The 20,856-nt window shown below is 42.1% G+C and overlaps 2 protein-coding genes across 2 annotated transcripts in view; one reads left to right on the forward strand and one right to left on the reverse strand.

Moving 5' to 3' along the window:
• Positions 1-6,249, forward strand: part of psd2 (pleckstrin and Sec7 domain containing 2) — a gene marked incomplete at its 5' end in the record, with an annotated part of 30,412 nt that extends 24,163 nt beyond the window's left edge. The window contains 8 exons of the mRNA XM_083915250.1: positions 178-267; positions 397-440; positions 579-769; positions 910-980; positions 1,353-1,510; positions 2,320-2,464; positions 2,809-2,952; positions 3,327-6,249. Of these exons, the coding sequence (XP_083771376.1) occupies positions 178-267; positions 397-440; positions 579-769; positions 910-980; positions 1,353-1,510; positions 2,320-2,464; positions 2,809-2,952; positions 3,327-3,557 (1,074 nt within the window). The 3' untranslated portion in view covers positions 3,558-6,249. The remainder of the gene's footprint in view (positions 1-177; positions 268-396; positions 441-578; positions 770-909; positions 981-1,352; positions 1,511-2,319; positions 2,465-2,808; positions 2,953-3,326) is intronic.
• A 10,911-nt stretch (positions 6,250-17,160) lies between these two features.
• On the reverse strand, positions 17,161-20,331 carry purab (purine-rich element binding protein Ab). Its single transcript, XM_083915254.1, has one exon. It carries the CDS (start codon positions 20,278-20,280, stop codon positions 19,435-19,437), a length of 846 nt encoding a protein of 281 aa, XP_083771380.1. The 5' UTR covers positions 20,281-20,331; the 3' UTR covers positions 17,161-19,434.
• Between the last annotated feature and the right edge of the window lie 525 nt (positions 20,332-20,856).

Below are 20,856 nucleotides of genomic sequence, written 5' to 3' on the forward strand. Positions count from 1 at the left end.
CGCCCAGCCCTAATAAATATTCGTCGACCTCTGTGGACACTGAGCCAAAGATTGACCAGTTTTCTTTTACACAACAACAACAACAAACAACAACGCTCACTGCTTTAGCGAGGGGAAATTTCATCTTAAACTTGCACTGATTGTTTTGTTTGTTCCTGTCTGTTCACCTCTCCTCAGAACATTGGGAAGAAGATGTCTTGCCAACAGTTTATCAGTAATCTAGATGGCCTCAACAATGGCAAAGACTTCCCAAAAGACTTATTAAAGGTACAGATCCTCCTGAGAAAGTATGGCTACCGCACAATCCGTCCACTTCAAAATTGAAGCATTTCTTCACATTCTAAGCCTGTTGTCACATTAAAAGAAAAATGTTTACAGTGTCCCTTGTCCACACAGGTCTTGTATAACTCTATCAAGAATGAGAAGCTTGAGTGGGCAGTGTGAGTATGCATTTTGTGTTCATCAACAGGAAAAGTATTTGGGGTATGTGGTTTTTTAGAAGTAAGTACACTTGAATATGTGCTACTCAGGTTAATCTGAATGTGTGTGTGTGTGTGTGTGTGTGTGCGTGTGTGCAGTGAGGAGGAGGAGCTGCGGAAGAGTCTGTCAGAGCTTGTGGAGGAGCAATGTGAGGGTGGGAGTAAGCGCGTTGCCAGGGTAACGGACGGCAGTAACCCTTTCATCGCCATTCCCATTCTCTTAAATGCCGTCACCTACAAACATGGAGTGCTGACCCGCAAGAGCCACGCTGACATGGACGGCAAACGCAGTGAGTGATTATGTGCGCACACACACACACACACACACACACACACACACACTTTTAACTGAAATAAATCAATTCCTATTAAGTGATTGTAAAAAATAAGACAGAAAAGTTCTTAATTTCTTCGCTTTTCTCTCTTCCAGCCCCAAGGGGTCGCCGTGGTTGGAAGAAGTTCTATGCTGTTCTGAAGGGGATGATCTTGTATCTCCAGAAGGTACCGCATCACATACTCTGCACCGTTACTATAGAAACACATCATCCACCACCGCAATGACAGCGGTGGTAGATGCTGCTAACTGCTCTGCGTGTGTGTGTGTGAGTGTGTGTGTATGTGTGTGTGTTGGAGAGGGAGTGAGATAGATGGAGCATTAAGAGAGGAAATGAGGCATGGCTGCTCTACTTTGTGTTTGTCTCCCCCTGCTGGTATGAATGCTGTACTAACCACATACAAAGCTGTGAAATGTTCAACCTAAATTAACTGAATGACCTTTTAATTCAGTCACAAGCGGTGTGATATTATATAAGGGCTCCAAAACATAACACCTACAATGCCGTATGCCTGTTATTTTCTCTGTTACCAACATAGGATGAGTACAAGCCTGACGCCGACATTTCAGAGGTGGACCTGAAGAACGCAGTACGGATCCACCACGCTTTAGCCACTCGTGCCACCGACTACAGCAAGAGAGCCAACGTACTGAAGCTGAAGACCTCAGACTGGAGAGTCTTTCTGCTGCACGCCCCGTGAGTTCGACTTTAGATGTTTTCTTAACGCTTCAATGAAAACGAAGCCTCGACAGTAAAGGAAATGAGACAAATACATTTTACACACAAATGTGTTTTTTCTTCTTTTCAGTTTATGGCACGGCCAAAGATCATGAAACATTTTGATGTACACTACAGGAGTTGTCTCCAGGGCCACATTTAGCAAGGATTACACACACACACACACACACACACACACACACACGTGCACACACACACACACAGACTCAAAAGGAGGAAACAATACCAGCATCGTTTTTGCGGCTGGTAATTACATACTGTTTAATTGCCACAGAGTCGCCTCGGTCGATGTCCGCTATTGTCTGTTATGAACGCTGTCACTACCACACTGCATTGTGGGATGACGGTATTGTGCGTTAGCCTTCGGGGGGGGGGGGGGGGGGGGGTTGCCAGACAGGGTTTACTTTAAGCCAAAACTATCTTTTCCTAAACTTAACCAAGTACTTTTGTATCCTAATCCTTTCTGGCAGAAAGCCTGAGGGCCAGCTCCTCCTGTGTGCATGTACTGTCCAGTGTTTGCATACTCTACCGTTTTACTGAAAATGGTATGCAATTCACATATGTTTGGGTTCATATTAAGGTTTGGACATACTAAATAATCTCACATACTGTTTTAGCGTACTGAACAGCATGTTAGTATGGAATTTGGTGAGGCAGCCCATGTGAACAACAGAAACAAGCAATTTTGATTCTACAGCACGCTCCGACCTGCTCTCTCGCCCTTCGGCAGCCGTTCACTCTATTCTCTCACTCTTTTTTGTTTCCAGTAGTGAGGAGGAGATGATGTCTTGGATCTTCCGAATTAACCTGGTGGCAGCGCTGTTCTCCGCCCCGGCCTTCCCTGCCGCTATTGGCTCCATGAAGAAATTCTGCCGGCCCATCCTGCCGTCTTCATCCACCAGACTCAAACAGGTACGCACGCACGCACGCACACACGCACACACACACACACACACACACACACACACACACAGATATAGATTATGACATATATTAGGAACAAGGGCAGCTATCACACTCTACAGGCTCATATTTCCCCCTAGAAACATAATATTATCGTCAATACTTCAACAAATATGTAGCTGTGATTGATATTTTGCATATATACAGTTTATCACAGGAGAACGCACAATCCTTCTGCATTGAACGTCTCTACACAGGGTTGAGCGTTTTTACATATTCTATTTGTGTCCACTTGCATCTTATTGGCTGTGTTGGGGGTCTTCTGGTTTTTGTCCGCGCTGTGATTGGTGCAGGAGGAGCAGCTTCTGAGTCACGAGACCAAGCTGAAGCAGATGAGCCTGGAACTGGAGGAGCGCCGGAAAAACTCGCCCTCAGCCGACCCCAAAAGCCGCGAGTGGGAGGAGTACCGGCTCAAAGAGCACTACCTCACTTACGAGGTACAGGCTTCGGACAGATTCGGTCCATTTATCTGTTTTTTTATGTTTCTTTTTTGTGTGTTTTTATGGGTTAAAGAGCAGCTAAGAGACCAAAAAGCATGACAGATGGACTCGTTAGCTGTTTTCTTTTCATATCCATTCTATTTTTTAAAGTAATACAATCTTTCTCATCAGTTTCTTCTATGAAAACCATGTTAAATGAAGAATAGATAGAGCTCATGTTATTTCTGTCTTATGTTAATGCCTCAATCAAGCTCTGTCAAATATAGAACATATTTTCAGTCTGGCATAGATAAAGCCAGCTGTGAGGTGACTTTTGGATCTTGTTTCATCTTCTTTTGGTCTCCCTCTCCTCCTCCCCTCTCACTGAGCAGAAGACTCGGTATGAAACGTACATCAGTCTCCTGCAGGCCAAAATCCGCGCAGAGACGGACGACCTTGAGAAGATCGAGGCCAGTGTGATGGGCGGCCTGATCCTGGAGGGTGGCCTGGCCGGCCGTGAGTGCCACCTTCGCAAGACGCAGTCCTCCCCATCCATCAGTCAGGCTCACAGCGGGCTGAACGGAAGGTCAGCTGGATGCACTGCCCCGGGACAGAGGAGCTGAGGCGAGGAAGGAGGACCAGGGCCCACAAAACAACATCCCCTCCGAGCCAAACTAGCTTAATCCTCCAACTTCTTACTGGCTTTTTCTGTTAGTATTTTGAGTTCTGGTCTAATCTGTTCCGCCTCTTGTAGGTGGGAAATGACAGTCACTATCCTTCCTAGAATTTATCAGCCCTGGTGATAAATTTCTGTCCTTGAGCAATAGATGAAGAAGATGAAGAGCCCGTGCTTGATACCCCACAAGTGACCCTGCCAAACCTCAGTCTTTTGAACTTTTATTATTGCACATTAAAATGATCATAACTGATCACTATTTATAACAACATCATCAGTATTATTTTAAAATGAAACTCAAGAGTGATGCAGTTGTCTTTGTGTTTTAGTTCTGAGCAGAGCTTTGAGTCATTTGTAATGTATTAGTTTCAGGCCAGAAGGAGAACAAAGGACGAGAGACTGGCTGGTTTGCCTTTGTCCTCTCTGCTCTGTCCTTGTCCTGCAGTCCAAGGAATCAGGCTGTGATTCAGATGGAGATGGTACTACTGTAGCATTTTAGCCTTTGTTTGTTTACACACCACTCACAGGTATGTGTGTGTGTGTTTGTATGGACCTACAGATACATCTGTCCCAGAGTTACAAAAACTCTCAGATGAACTTCTCAGAAGGATCAAGCCCTTGCCATGTATAGCATATTTATTTATTTATTTAATTCTCCAAACCTTTATTCGCCCAAGGATGGGTTTACACTGAGCATGCTTGCTCTTTTTCAGCAATTTTCGTCTTAATTCAAACATTTACATACACGTGTAAGTGAAACGGAGCTGCCGAGTGGAACAACCGTGGTTTTAACTGTTCACTAAGCTGCTCCACCGGAGGAACTGGAGGTTGAGTGCCTTACTCAAGGGCACCTTGACACTAGATGATGAGGGATGTAGAGAGTGTTAGTCAGTCACTTGTCAGAGAGATCACAGGTTTGTGTCTGTGCTTTTTAAGCTGTTGCTACCCGATATACTGACAATGTATTTAATTGTTCTGTTTATTTACCCAACAAGTCAAATCTGATCTGAAGAGGATAATGAGATGTGACTGAATGAAAGCACTGTGCCATGTTCGGTTCCCTCCCACAAACTACTCTACTTATATGATGACAGAGCTGGTATGTAACGATATACAGTTGGGTGTGAGGTCCTCACAGGAAAGTGTGGGTGGGAGACAGACCATATGAGGGGGTCAGCGTATGTGTGCGCGCATTGGCATGCTCTTTTTAAGTGGTTCCAGTTGAGATGTTGAAGCTATAGCCAATAGAAAGAAGTAAATATAGCAGGGTCTTGTTTTTCTATGAAGAATTTCTCAAGCATGTTTAGTGAGAAAACAATCCCATGGCCTTCTTCTGAATAAGACTGCCATTGCGATCAGGCCTGAAGCTCTCAAAAGCATCTTCAGCACGAAGGCGAACGTCATCCTTTTGACAAAATGTGTTCCTTTTCCTCTTAAAATAGACCCAACGCTAACCCGTCTGTGTTCTGTTACACACATTACACAGACCTATCACTGCTTGCCTGATGTTGAGCACTTCATAGTTCCAGTGTATTCCTTCCACTGCCATTCTTCCTGAAGATGTTTTTGGGGAAAAAGAGGACCTGGACCTCATACAGAGACTGACTGATTGAAGAGTGTAGCAGCAGGACTGCTCCAGCTTAACATGCTAAAGTCAAGAAACCTGTCAGCATACTGGAATGGAGAGGGGAACAGCAGCAAAACAACTCCACCAGCAGAGTAGCCATCAAAACATCCTCCACATGTGGGAGGAGGAGGAGGAGAAAATACTTGTTTTCTAAGAAGAGACTGGTTTGGTTTTCTAAGTTAAGTCTGTCTCTGCCAGCCAAGAACAAGCAAAACAGACATCCAGCACACGTTTTTCCAAACAGAGCAACACAACACATTAAGCCTTTTTCTCTTTGAAGGAGGACTGTAATGTGAGGAATTAGGGGGGATGAGGTGGGAGGTGGTACCGCTGTTTGTGAGCACGTTTATTGGACTCAACCCACCCAAACACACACACACACTTTTTCTCTTTCTGCGTAATTTGCTTATGACACAACTGTAGATCAGTGAGCGTAGTGCCCCCTCACTCAGTGTGGCACAGAAGCATGTTGACATAACCAGACCTGTGGATACCAACAGTAGATGATATCTTTGGCTTTGGACACAGCGCTTCTGTTGCTGCGTATATCATATTAATTGTGACTGGAAGGATCTGAGATCCTTTCGGGACCTGGCTGGAAACCTAGAATAACAGCTGGAGGCCTGGAAACGGATCCTTGTACAGACCAAAATGCGGATGTGGGGCTGAGTTTTCAGAGAGGAAGTACCATTTTATAAAGCTGTATTGTTAGGATAAATAACTGCTTTCTTACAGGGAGACTTCCCCTTATAGTCACTTTGGCTGTTGTGCTAACCTTTGTTTCCCAATGTTCTAGGGTAGGCCCGTGCTGTAATATAGGATTCGTGAGAAAAATATTTGTTGATCGTTATGTTTTATTTAAAAAAAAAAAGGAGACAACTTCGGCACTTTGATGTCAGCATTTGATCTGTCTTTTTGTTTGTATATCTGAACTGTTTTTTGACAGGATGCTTATACTATGTAAAGGACATATTTACTGAATATTTAGTCTGTGCTTCATAAAGTAAGCTTTTATACAGATGATTGTAGGTGTGATTTATTGGTCAACTATGCTAAACAAGTTAACTTGCTTTGTTTTACTCCATTCACGATTTCTATGGCATCATTATTACATTATTTGATCCTCAACAATTGAGGAAAGATAGCTTAATATTGTTGTTTGATACTGCTTCAGACTGCACCAAATACATAAAAAAGAGTCTACACTATGGCATTTATTTGTTTCTGAATGTAACAGTGGGGGAAACCTCAAAACTACTCCATCTGTCTCTGAACTACGTCCTTAACCATGTCACACACACTTCGGCTATTCAATGTGATCTCCAATTTTTCTTTGGAGGATGCACATTAATAAGTTTAGCCTGCAGTAAAGGTCTGATATGCTCATTTTCAGGTGAAAAGTTCCATCTGCTCTGACATCACAACAGCAAAGAAATCCTGACGGCTCGTTTAAAGACACTTTCTGAATACACGCGTTGTGTATTTCTCTGTGTATTGAGTGTTTTGATAGTATTTTTATAGCACTAAGAAATTCTTTATAATATATATATATATATATATATATATATATATATATATATATTCACAATATGGGACCATTAAGAGCTACATTTGAAAGATAACTCATTAATCAAAAAAGTAAAACAGCTGTTAACTAAACCAAAGCCATAAGTACTTTATAACTACAATAAAGTACAATAGACTGCTGGTATGTAAGAGCAAACAGTATCCTTTATCCCACAAGTGATTATTGTAGAATTCACATTCACTCAAAGAACAGGCTTGATACGATACATCTGATGTGTTGGCATACATTATGTACCATTATGAGTCTGCACCGGGACACCCTAAAAACTGCATGGTGTAGCATAACAACAGACACACTAATAGTGGTATGAACACATGTGTATCGGTGCAGCACTCATATATTTTTTAAAACAATGTGTGAAGCAGCTTCCACTTAATCACAGAGTATAACACATCTAAACTTGAAAAAGCACCACCCTCTCGAACACTTACATTTTCCCCCAGGTGTCATGCGGAATTTCTCCTGCATCAGCAAGTTGTTGGAGAGGCTCAGGTACAGCAGCAGTGGGGATGCTTACATGTATAAGCTTATGTCATGATACTGACTGCTGATCCAGCCCATCAGTGTCAAATAGACTGTTAGTTATTTGTGAGCTGTTTGACCTTAAAGTGACTGATCTTAAATTACATGGTAAAATAAAAACATATATGGTTAAACATTGTATCAAATGTCTTGTGCAACCATCAGCATATTAATATATCGGCCATGATAGCTCTCTGCTTTAGGGGCGGAAAAATCAACATAAGTTTAAGAAAAAAAAAGAAAATCTTTATGAATTGGTTTCCTCCAAATGACCCAATACCTATATAGTGATATCATTGACTTGTTAAAAGCTTTTTGAGTGTTCTCCACCCTGATGTTATTCACCCTGGACGACCAGTTATTGTGATTTACGGTTGGGAAAATTCAATAGAAATGGAAATAGCATTAGTCCACATTTGACACAAAAATTGCAATCATTTGAGAACGACAAAGAAAAGCAGGACAGGGAACAAAACTTAACCTCATCATAGTGCAGCTAAAATGACGGTTATATAGCTTTCTGTGTGTATCTGCAATGAAAGAGCTTAGAAAAATGATTAGCGTATGACTATGTTGGTATATCATCGCCTTTCCCCCCTGTAGATTATTTTCACATTATTTGCAACAGCAGTTTCTCTAAGTACCTGCTCAGCTGTGCTACAGGGTGATCCTGTTTAAGAGACTGTTGCATCATGGGTTATTTGCAGCTGTAATGTTGCCAGGCTAACACGTTCCCCTCTCTTGTGTGTCTGCTAAAGTTTTTTCAGCCCCAAAAGTGTAGTAAGCCCATTTAGACCTGCTAAAGGTTTTAGCTGGCCATCATGGTGACTTTTCTAAACATCTTCTAAACAAGAAGTTGTAACATCAAGCTGCCAGCCCAAGAAATATGTCCCGTTAGAAGATGACCAGCTCTAGAAGAAGGTCTAGATGCTAACTGTTTCTGTGTGAATATGTGACTGAACAACAGAATGAAGAAACTCCACACAATGGTAAGATTAATACTTTATTCTTTTATGTTAACAATATGTTTAACTTTGACACTTTAGATATATATTCCCTTATTTTGGAAAAATGATGTCTGGTGGTGATCGGGGAGAGAAAGACATTTTGTTTAAATTGTGCCATGAATTACACAAAGCCTATAATTCCACTTAGTAGCCTGCCAATTAGTTTTCTGTGAAACCGCTCAGTGAACTAACTTTACATCTCATGTAATGTTACCTGATGTGTGTTATCCTATGACTCTTTTCATCAACCGGCAAGAGAAAGAACAAGCAAGAACCGTTTTCCCTGTGATACATACATGCAACGATACACTGGTCAAATATATACACACATCGGTGTAGTTTGAATGAGACGTCATTCGCGCGACTTTTGGGGTTAGTAGTCTTTCTAATTACGTATTACCAGCCTTATACGTCAACCATTTTATGAGAAACTGGCTTTCTTGACTCCCAAAATGATCTTTTAAATTGACAAACATCATATGTGTAATTCATGGCACATTTCAAACGGGACCAAAAAAATGATTTGTCGCTCCTTGTTCACTGCCATAGGCCCTACATGTTTCTTTCTGAAATAAGGTCATGTGGGTCCACCGGAATGGGAGTGGCTTCACCTGTGGTAAGTGAGGGGGCAGTCCCAAACAGGCTTCACCAAAACAATTATGGCAGACATTTTGACATTTGAAAGCACAGGTGTTACAGATAACATGGCTCTGTTCTATTTGACATGTGCCCGAGAGCTATTGTGACTAAAATTCCGTGTTAGCGAATAAAATTAAATGTAGTCCTAATTAATGATTTTGTTACACCTGTGCTTCTCCTGCTGTGACATGCCAGTCGATTTTATTTCTATTAAAATTGTATTTTATATAAAGGTCCTCTGTGTAACTTTAAGGAAACCCTTGTTATTAGCAACACCGGTGGCCATTAGTGAACTGCACTCAGCATCCTGTTGCTCACGCCTGCATGCTCGTACTCTCCATAGCCGTGAGCGAGTACTGGCCAGTGAGAATGATCATAATTGATCGGCACCATGTTGGTATAATGCTGTAGAAAATGAATTACAATCATATAAACAAAAAAGATAGCTTGTTGTTTTAAAATCATTCCATCAGCTACCGTCGTGAAGCAACCGACAGCAGATTCATGCTGCACAGCCGAGACACAGACAGCTTATATTTCAGCGAGCTAACATTAGCAAGCAAGCCAATGTTTGCCAGCTAGCTGTAACTTGCTACCTTGCATGGATCTGACGTTGTTTGCTTCATAACGTTCGCTGATAAGGTAATTTAAAAGTGCCCTGGGAGTCTGGAAAAATTAGCTGACCTTATCCACTCAAGACAGTATTTTGCAACATCAGCTAGCTAGCAATTTGTTCGCATTAGCAAGCAAGCTAAAATTAGCTAACATTAGCCAGCTAAAACCACAATATATTTCACATGTAAGTGTTTCCTCTAGGATTTTTATCAGCATCGGCGGTCTGATCCTGGACTGCCCCTGGTCCAGCTCCCTACTGGAGCAGTAAATTAGGACAGCTGCGCACCTTAGGGCCACCTCTGTGCCACCGCTGCAAAATGTATAACACAAGAACAGCATGTGTGGACTTTTTTCTCAGGCTCATTGATATTAACAATCTCCTTTAAAGAAATGGCCAACACAGGCAGTAACAGTCTGCCAGTTCATTTGTTAATTTTAGCCGACTCCATCACTATAACAGTTCTTCAAAGTGTCTCTTATCCACAAAATCGATTCATCCAAAAGCCCATGTTTCAGAAGCGGATTTGTGTTTGACTTAGCATGCTCTTATATTCTTGGTCATTATGGTAATATCAAAAATGAAGGGTAAGATAGTTAGTTTGCCAGCAAGCTATTTTAACAAAATTATCAGCATTGTTATGTAGTGTCCAGACACATTATGTGACGCCTACACATTGTCTTTATATTGCGTCTTCAGCAACATACACACAACTCATACCGAATAATTTTTGTACTATAACCACTGTGTGTGTTTAAAGGTAAATTCAGTAAGGTCCTGCTCCTTTAAGGGACAGTTCACTCCAAAATCACAAATACATATTTAGTCAGTAGGCAATTTGTTAATTTTTACCAGTGGGGTTTTTCCGTTCACCACTCAACCAGCGGAACGCCCATTCTGCACAGTGATTCGGTTGGCAGGTGTAGTTTGGTGGACAGAAAATACAGTAGTTCCTACATGAAACTGCTCACACGGGTGTGTGGATTATCCAGGGTGACCAGGTCATGATTTCTGGGAAGAGACATGTGAGTGACATCTAGTTCCATTATATTTAAGCGAAGGAAGACATCTCTAAAGATGATATCCCCAACAAAAAAAGAGTATAGATAAATAGAACTACGGGTAAGAGGAAAAATATGTATTTTTGATTTCGGGGTGAACTGTCCCTTTAAACTTTTTAAAATAACCCTAAAAATAGATCTTATTTCCCATTCAGTTCCCCTGAAACTGCAATTACATTATTTTGATGTTGCACAGATGACAGCAAAAAGGTCATACAATTCAAAAGGAGGGACTGTATTTTTACAGGAATAAAAAGAATGTTAAGATATAGCTTCCTAGTTGCTCCATATTACCACTGAGCTATTGCCAGTCTAATTACTGAAGAGTCACATTTAAATCTGCTGTAATGTGTCAGTCAAGTCACTGCTTGAAATGTCTTTGTATACAGTCCTTCAGAAACAAATTCCTACAAAGCATCGTTGTTCATTGTTGAGCTGTATCTCGTTAAGTGGGTTAAAAAAAAAAAGAAGTGCCAGAAACTGCAGTTCCGGGAATGGCCACTTCACGCTGGCTCCAAAAGCGGGTCAATCCTCACAGACCCCCATGATAAAATGTCCAACTTAAGACAGAAATAAACATGTTTACAACATTTGGTCTCATAGCTAATTTCCCTGTTCTTGACAACTGTTCAAATTACATTAAAGTGTGATTCCGGCACAAGATCCTCCCATGGTCTTTTTCTTACCTACATCAAATAAGCCATCGAGATAGTTCTATAAAACTGTTAGCTGTCACTAACCGCCGGGCGTGGCTAACAGTGATTAGCTCGGGGCAGTATGGTTAAGGCATTAAAGTGTCTTTTTTTAACCACTAATACTGCTCAAAACAACACCAAACCTCTGCAGTAGCATGATCCTTGAGTCCTTACACATAAAACGAAGCGGATCATGGCTGATTTTGCGCCAGAATTACACTTTAGGGCTTAATGTTTGGCATAACTAAGGACGGGGCCACTTTGAAAGTCAGGTGGATGCCGTCACAGGTGGCTGGCAGATACATAAGGGTTCATTAAATCCATCTCATTTCCACCGCTGCACCTCTTTGCCCATTTTTTGATTAGGCGGAGTCAGGCACGGCCAAGATGACGACAGCTGGAGCTTCCCGGAGCCGCCCAGTTTGAGCTTCATTTTGGCTCTTCAGGAGCGTCTGGGTGTCGTCAGACTACATTCATATTTTACACCGTCTAATCAAACATGCACCAGGCCAACGTAATGAACATGAAACAATATAATATTTGTGATTTGTTTCTGATTGTTGTCCTGCTATCTCTTATCTGTCTCTGTTTGTGAAGCACTATGTAACAGTAGTTTTGAAAGGTGCTACACTGGAGATGAAAGTTAGAGAACAAATTATAAATACTTGATTTATGCTGAAATATTGTTATTTTTTACTGTTTATAATTTGATAGAACATCAGCTATATAACTGCTGTACTAGCCAATTTTTTTAAATAACTAAGGCATATCAACAAAAACCTTTATTTTGTGAATAAACACTGAGCAAAATTAGAGAACAGTAACCACTGTGTCAGATGAGAACATTTCAACAATGTTTTCTTCTATAGGATTAAAAAATGAACAGGAAGTGTAGAGACCACAGCTTTAAATGACTTCAGCACATCTGCGCCCACAGGACATCACTAGTTTCTCACACTGCTCTGGTTTGATCTTGGTCCATTCTGACTCAGTCTCTTCCACAGTTCACTAACCGTACTGTACCTTTGTCCCCAAGGATTTTCCAGAGATTCTCTATGGCACTGGTTCTCAAACTGTGGTACTTGTACCACTGGTGGTACTCAAGCTCTCTCTGGTGGTACTTGAAGGTATCTCCAAAATAAAAAAAAGGAAACATTAATAACTAAATAAATATAACACTAAGAAAATACTCAAACTTTTAAAATCCGCAAATTTTAATTTAAAATAAGTTTAATAAAGAAAAGCTTGGTACTTGAGCTTCTGTGTCATGTGTGATTATATATGAAACAGATTCAATGTCTCTCCTTTTGTTTGTTAAATAACCTGAGCTGTGTACTGAAACGTCATTATTAAATCTCTGCAAGCGAAGAGGACTGTGCAGGAGTCTTTTGATTGGTTTGCAATGGGTGTCATTGGATGCCATTGGTGTTATCGGTGAACTGACCTGTTGTCTCCTGCAGAGTTATACGTGTTTTGTCCACAGCATGTCCTCTTCCCTGCCCTGGCTGCAATCCGCCCTCCTACCTTTGATTTCCACATGAAGCCCTGTTTCAAATATGATATTTATATCCATCCACTGTTGTTGCCCTACTATTGTGTCAATGCAGTTTCATTCATTAATACATAACAGAGCATTCAAAGGACATCTGACAGGGTGATAATGATGAGAGCAATGATACATTAAAATAAAATATCAATATAATATATTTTTATCAATATAGAGCCAGTATCTATTGAACAAATATTGCAAAATGTATAATAATTTAATAACATATTTTTAAAAATATAGACTAAAATATTCTTCAACCACTTTGAAGACACTGTAGAGATGACGGGGGAATGTTGAGAGATGGAAACTCCTCCAGCGAGCTCTTGTTCCTCCATGTATCAAAAAAGTGTTATGTTATTCAATTATTATACATTTTGCAATATTTGTTCAATAGGTAATGGACATTTAAATACGTTTTATTTTACTTAGGGCAGGGTGATATGAACTATCCAAATATATTTTACCAAATACCCCCACATAGACATTACAACAATATTTTTGGGTTGACTTCTGGTCTCGCTTTCAAAAACTATTTGCAGAATTACATTTTTAAAAATCATCTGTAATGTGGATATAATGATTGAGTGTATGAAGGCAAATAACAGAACAGTAAGAAAAGTTCAGAAAACGACATTACTTTCCTGTAATGCTGCCTTTTAAGCCAGGAACAGACAACGCTTACAATACATCGATATCCAAACTCTCAGATGATATCTAGTGTCATAACGCAACGTTAATTTAATATTCCAGCCCTAATTGTAATTACTGATAATTAAAAAGAAAAACAGTAGTGTTGAGACATTTGTGCAGAGACAGGAACATGTGGAATGACTTTTTATTGCGCCATTAGTCATTTTTCAGACAACAAGGCTCCCCCAACATTAAAACAAACAGCAATGTACAAAACAGCACACCTTTTTTTTGCCATCAACGGAAATTTAATAAGGTAGTGAGAGTACATAACAGAAAGTAATGAAGTGTAAGGACGCCAGTTATGATGATGTTGAGATGTATAGGATGAGCTTGATGTCAAAGCCAACGTAAGCACCATCGTCATGTAGTCAGGAAAGGCCATATTTCAGTAAGAAATCTTCGAGGAGTTTGGAGAGGTTAAACATGATACAAGAGGGTTGTTATCACAGTTTCAGACATTTTTACCAACTAAAAAAGAACAATATCGGTGTAGCACTACTTTATCATGCAATTTACTTTAGTAAACCTTCTGACACACAGACAAAATATACTTCAATAAGTAGAACTCAATACATCTCTGTCCAGCAATAGTCACAAAGCCTGTAATGTATACTCTTTGAATGTGAGATCCCTATCAAAAATAATATGCAGATTTTTCTTTTTCTTAATATATCTAAAGTGCAAGTATTTATCCATTTTTATTCAATGCTTTCTGTAAGTATAAAATACAAAGGAAAAAAAACAGCAATATGTTTTTCCTGTTTACATGTTATATTTTTCTGAAAGGAGGAGCATCATATATAACAAACCATATATATATATATATATACACACACACACACACACACACGCCACAGATAAAATATTTTTGAAAGATACAACATATTATCTCATATGGGGATGGTAAAGGGATTTAGACCAAACGGTGACACGGGATATGTTCATTGTGCATTGACCCCACCCCTTAAAATCCAGGATCCATTTCCCAACATCTTCAAAACATCTGAAAGAACATATCTGTAACTATACACAACAGAAGCCTGTACAGTCTGCAAACATGATGGACCCTACTAAAAAAGACGTGCTGAATGAGCTCCTCTGTCAGTGGTTTGTGATGAGTCATATAGTGCTTGGCTTTGGCCAGAGGCTGTGATTGGCTGTGTGATCAACCAGGAACTCTGAATGGCCAATGAAAGACTGCAACACTGAAACCAGAAACAGAGCAGATTTGGTTGTCTTATGGAAGTTCAGTCTGTTTTCGGTCAGTAATTGTGGAAGTTTGCTGTTACAGGTCATGTACATGAATAATTTCCCAGTTTAAGACGGGAGGAACAAGCAGACCAGGCGCCTACAGCTGGAGCCATCATAGCAATCGGACTTTGAGTTCATGCAACAACTAGCGACTGCTGCACTTTTGAGTCTACAATTACATTTCTCTTCTATTTCCTTCAGTTGAAATGTGTAAGGAATGGTCTTCTCACCTGTTGTAACAAACAAAAAGCTCATTGACAAAACGAACAGCGCAGTAATACCAGACAAAAGGCAGGATTACATCATGATGAGGATTGCTACGATGGCTACCGCTGTACGATGAATCAGAACATCGTTCTCGTCAAGGCTAGCAGCTTTAGTGCACCATCATCCACTGAACTTAGCCAGAGCCCCCAAGGACAGCACACAGCTTTACCACTGACGCTTTCCACAGAAAACAAGACAAAAAAATCTGCCTACCATTTTGCATTTGATTCCCAGAAATGGATGACTGTGTAACATGGGCACAACATGGCTTCAAGGTCACTCCAAGTTTTGCTGTGAGACACTCATAAACTGAAGAATCACACTGCGTTCGGCAATCCCGCAAATCACAACCCCCTCTCTGTAACTCAGCTCGAACTACGACCCAAAACGGACGAGTCATGCGTCACAACAAAACTAAAAGCACAACGGACCCAGTAGCACCAGGTGATTACAGTCTGTAACAAAACAAAACGACACGTCTTTTAATCTTTAAAGAAATGTGCGCATTTCACAGAGATTGTGGACTCTATGAGCAGGTTCAGGGTCTCATTATATTTGGCCATTAGAGAAAAAGCAAAAGAAAGTGTTGCAGTTCCAGTCTTCATGTAGTATGACCCTCCTGGAGGCCTAAATTCAATCAAGCTAAAGCTAGAACACTGTGGGGAATAAGTGCTGTGTCACAACAGAGTCCAGACTCATGTTGAACTCGAGATGAACTCAGATTGACCTCAGATGTGCGTTCAGAGCACATAGTCATAGGTTGCTTGTTTGTCTGTTTAATGGAAACTGGGTTCTTATAATTCACCGGGCAGTGTGAGGAAAATGTAATCATCTCCACAAGAGGGGAAGGAGACAGTTTTTCTCCAAAAACAGAGCGGACAGTCCTAACTGGATCTGTCTGACAGCCGGACCCAGTAGCACCAGGTCAGGTCATTAGGTCAGTAGTCCTGGTAGGCTGCTGATCCTAAGCCCCTACAGTGCAGTGCCAGGCTTCATCAGGCCTTTCACCAACACTCAGACACAAACCTGGGCCAAAACGTCCTGCGTGAAACAGATGGGATTTTCTGGAACCATTTTCTTGGCTCTATTGCCACAGGCATACCCAATCAAACACAGATCAACTTTTTTCTAAGCAAGGATTCAATAGGACTTCCGATCAGCCCAGGTGTGCTTTGGGAAAAACGGCTTCAGTCTAGCCTCACATGTCTGGCAGGCCCCGGGCTGTAACTACATTAGCAGCTTTTATCCAGCTGAGGCCTCTAAAGCTGCAATCCATGCAGCCTGTGTCTCCCCTGCCTGCCACCTACCACCCTGACAGGGCCTTTGACCAGGCTCTCTCGCAGTGTTGTAAGCCAACCTGCTTAAAATAAAGCTGATAGGTGATATAACCTCTTGGAGCATCTTGATAGTTAACTAACACTTCAGTGTAAGCCTAAAGGTGGAACGGGTCAAAAAGAAGGAATGGACTGTGTCTGACAGAGCGTATTTGGGCAAGTTCTACTGCACAGATATTGAGCCAGGGCCTTTTTTTTAACGCTCTGCGCTGGGAAAGAGAAGCAGACCTGAGATCAGAGTCTGCCCACATAAGAGAGAAGGACTGTGATCCTCATTGTAATAACAACAACAAACTCCTCTGTTCTTTGGGTCTGTTGCGGCCGATCACTATCGCCTAGCTCAAGTGAAACCGCAGACAAGCAAAATTCAAACCGTTGTTCACCTGTCCTGCCATCGGCAGTCCCAGGCGAGAGAGGGGTCGCAATGAGGCTCAAAAAACCAAACACTCAGTTTCCTGGCGAATAATGACAGGGGGCCTGGCGACTAATGACAGGGGGCCTTGTGCAGTTCAAAATACTTTAAAGGCCTTCCAAACACTCAGATAGCAACAAGAGGCCTTAACAGGGACAGATTGTGTGTGTGTGTGTGTGTGTGTGTGTGTGTGTGTGTGTGTGTGTGTGTCAGCCACCCCTGGACCCAAGCCATAAGATGCTATTCAGCTTCAGCTGACATGGATAAAGTTAGAGGTTGTTGGCTGTGTGTGTGTGTGTGTGTGTGTGTGTGTGTGTGTGATAGGGGAGAATGAGGAAGGAAAGGTTGTTTTTTTTTTGGGGGGGGCAGACGTAAAACACCTGAACTAGTCTACGCGCACTGATAGACGGACAAGGCAGCCTACTGGTTTACAGAACATGACAGGAAAAATATCTCACTACTAGTCTGACTCTTCCCCCCACTTTGAGCAGTGCTTGAGAAGAAAGACTTCACATTTCGGAAATATAATGCAGACGCATCAACCTCATCGTCATGCTTTTCAAATATCTACTGATCACATAGCCTATACATTGTTTTCGTCTTTTTATAATCTATACACGTGATACAATGCCGCGATTGGCACGTACACAATATTGCACACTAATATGAAATGTCCTACACTAGTCAGCGGCTTCCTCTCTGCCTGGGAGGGAGAAACCTGACACGTTTTGGACAACAAAATGTGGAGAAGAGAAAAGAGCATCAGAATAAAAATAATGCAAAGGTGACATATTCTGAGTGGCGAAGCCCCCAAGGAGCGATCAAGGGGCTTTAGCACCATAAAGAGATAGATACGGCCTCGGCCCTGCACTGAGAGGCCTCTACATCCACTGGACTGCACTCAGACTGACGGCATGGCACGGCCGGCTGGCCTGCCTGGCTGGCGGACTGCCTGGTTTTTTAACAGCATCCAGCTCTGACGAATCGCCTCATCCTGATTTAGGTTTTTTTGTTGCTGTTTTGTTTTTTATTAAACATGGTGCATATGATGTGCAAAACCACCCGCATCTTCAGATGAATCTCCAGGCATCCTGGGTCGTTCTCCTGTTCCAGGGAGAACCCTCTCTGCTCTGTGAGAGGCCTCCAGGGCAGGGATACTGCTAAGGATTCTGGGATCCAGAGTTCCCCTGCCACCCCCTGTTTCTAAACTGTACGTTTGGCAGCATCTCATGTTACTGAAGGGCCAGATCTGTTTCTGCCCACTATCATTGTTGGCCCCCGAGCTCCCAGCAGACTCTCAGCTTACTTTTGGTGTTGCCACCCATGCTCCATGCACCGCAGGGGTGTGAATTAACGCAGCCCCGGTGAGTATATATTTCGGCCTACATAACAGCACTCGTAAATGAAAACGTACAGCGGTCGAGGTCACAGACCATCCACGTGAGAACACGTAAACGAGTGGAGTGTATAAGGCACGGGTCGTAATGACGTCAGAGAGGATGCGTCGCCCCTCCGCGCTGACGCGTCTTTTTTTCGTTATGTTTCCGCGCCTTGCGCTCCCACAAGTGGACCTTATCTTTTTGCATCCCCCAGAAGAAAAAAAAAAACAAAGTCACAAAGAAACAACTTAACCCACAGAAAACGTGGGTATCTTAATAAGGATTTCTTTTTTTCCTTTTTTTTTTTTTTTTTACAGCTGATTCACAAAATCATAATTAGTACTTCTAAGTTAGCACTTTTTTCATTTAGGTTCATATGGACATGGTGCAAGAGGGTTCATAATCAATATAGTAGCTCAGAGAGAGATTTATTCCATTTGTTTGAGGCGCATAAAATAGGCTATTTTTGAGTCTCAACCTTTTCATAATGGCATGATAGAGATGCTTTCATTAGCCTACTACGTTTCAGGTCAAATTAAAGACTATAGCCTACTTTGCCAAACTACTTTTCAAACATGAGCCTGCACACATGCTGACAGGTGTTTACAGGCCTGTAGTGCTGCGTTCTGCAATTCATACACTTTGAGAGCGCTTTCATATTTATTCTGCGTACCTTAATAAACTATACATCTGGTATCAGATTTTGGTTTCATAAAGTCCATAATATATTCTCTTTGTGCTGATGTCAAATATTCGTTCTACATGAAGACTGTCATTTTATATAATAGACCTCTGGTTTTACCTTGGATTAAATCTTAGTATATTACCAGTTTGAAAACATTTAAACATTGTTTTTTTTTTCTCGAAATAGCTTAATGTGTGCAAAAATCTGTCGTTTGATAGAGATATAAACACTCTGTTCATTGTCATTTAAATCAAGTAGGAAACAGTTCATATCTTACAGTTCAATCCTTGATAGCAGCGGCTTACTGTTACATGGGTGGTAAGTGGGGTGACATCCAGTAAAATGAGCGAGGAGACAGCAGAGGTGCTGCCTTGTCTGTGGAGGTTGTGTGTGTGGGGTGATTCCCTTGGAGATTCTCTTTCTATTTTACAGTTAAAAGTCTCGTTTTCTCTAAGAGTTCAGTTTTGTCTTTGTTGTTTCATTTCTGCTCTTAAAATCCGCGTCAGTCATCGTCGCCGTCATCTCCGCCGTGCGGGCCCTCAGGTAGCAGTTCGGAGGCCCGTTTCTCTCTACTCCGCTCCTGGATCTTCCTCATCTCCTCCGCGTATTTACTGAAGGTGTTGCCGAATTTGGACCACACTTTGCACGGAACAGTAATGGAGTTTCGGTACGTGGGCTTCACCTCGCTGACCCGCATGAAGACCCCGTACTTATTGGAGCCCACGTCAAAGAAGAAGCGCTTGTTGTCGACAGTGAGCGAGGTCCCCTCCGGGAGCTCCGCCGGCTCCTCGTCCACACCGTAGTCGTCGATGAGTTTGGCCAAAGCGTCGCGGAACTCGATGAGACCCTGCGCCGGCAGAGCGATGGTCTGGCCTTGCGCGCTTCCCAATCCGGGCCCCCGATTAACGGTCTGTCGGATCCTTAGGAACCGCCCCCTCTGGTTCTCTTTCAGATCCATGTAATACTTCCGATTCTCCCGCACTAGGAATTCGCTCTTGAGCGCCCGCCGGGGCTCATCCTGCACTATGTCCGGGTTGGACGGGCCCAGCTGGGCGTAATGTTCAATAAAGTCCCCGAGATAATCGCGGAACTCCACGGCCACCGACATCGAGAGAGTGAGTCGGCTCTTGTTTCCCCCAGCCCCGACCTCGGCTATCTTTAGGAAGCGGCCTTTAACATTCTGCTTCACGTCAAGGTAGAAGCGCTTGTTCTGGATGTCGACGCGCTTGGAGGCGAGCTCCTCGGTGTCGTGCTGCAGCCGGGACATGGCACCCATCGGACCCGGGGGCAGCGAGCCGGGGCCTGCGGTGGGCCCTCCGTGGTCACTGCCACTGTCTCTGTCCGCCATGATGCTGCCTCCCTGCTTTACCTTCCACCGTCTCCCTCTGCCTGCTGCAACCTCGACTGCCCGTCAAACCACTCCGCCGCTCTATCGCGAGACGAGAGAAGAGAAGAGGGGTGAAAAAAATGAAAGTAACTGTAGTGTTACTGTAGTCCTCCGAGCGGGCTGCGTTCAAGACACTCACGCTGATTTTACAACGTTTCACCGCATTTTCACAGTAGCCTTCTGCGTGCCCGTATTGCAACTGAAAGTTAACCCCCACCCATGAGAGCCTCAAACACTGCAGCAACATCAACCTAGATAGATAGAAAGATAGATAGATAGAAAGATAGATAGATAGATAGATAGATAGATAGATAGATAGATAGATAGATAAATATAGACAGACAGATACAGTGTATATATATATAAACAGATAGACAGATAAATAGATGGATATATAGACGGATACAGATAGATATCTATCTATCTATCTATCTATCTATATATATATATATATATATATATATATATATATATATATATATATATATATATATATATATACTGTAAAGATAGATGGATAAGTACAGTGTACTATAT

This window comes from Echiichthys vipera (assembly GCF_963691815.1).
Source record: "Echiichthys vipera genome assembly, chromosome: 6".
Taxonomy (NCBI): domain Eukaryota; kingdom Metazoa; phylum Chordata; class Actinopteri; order Perciformes; family Trachinidae; genus Echiichthys; species Echiichthys vipera.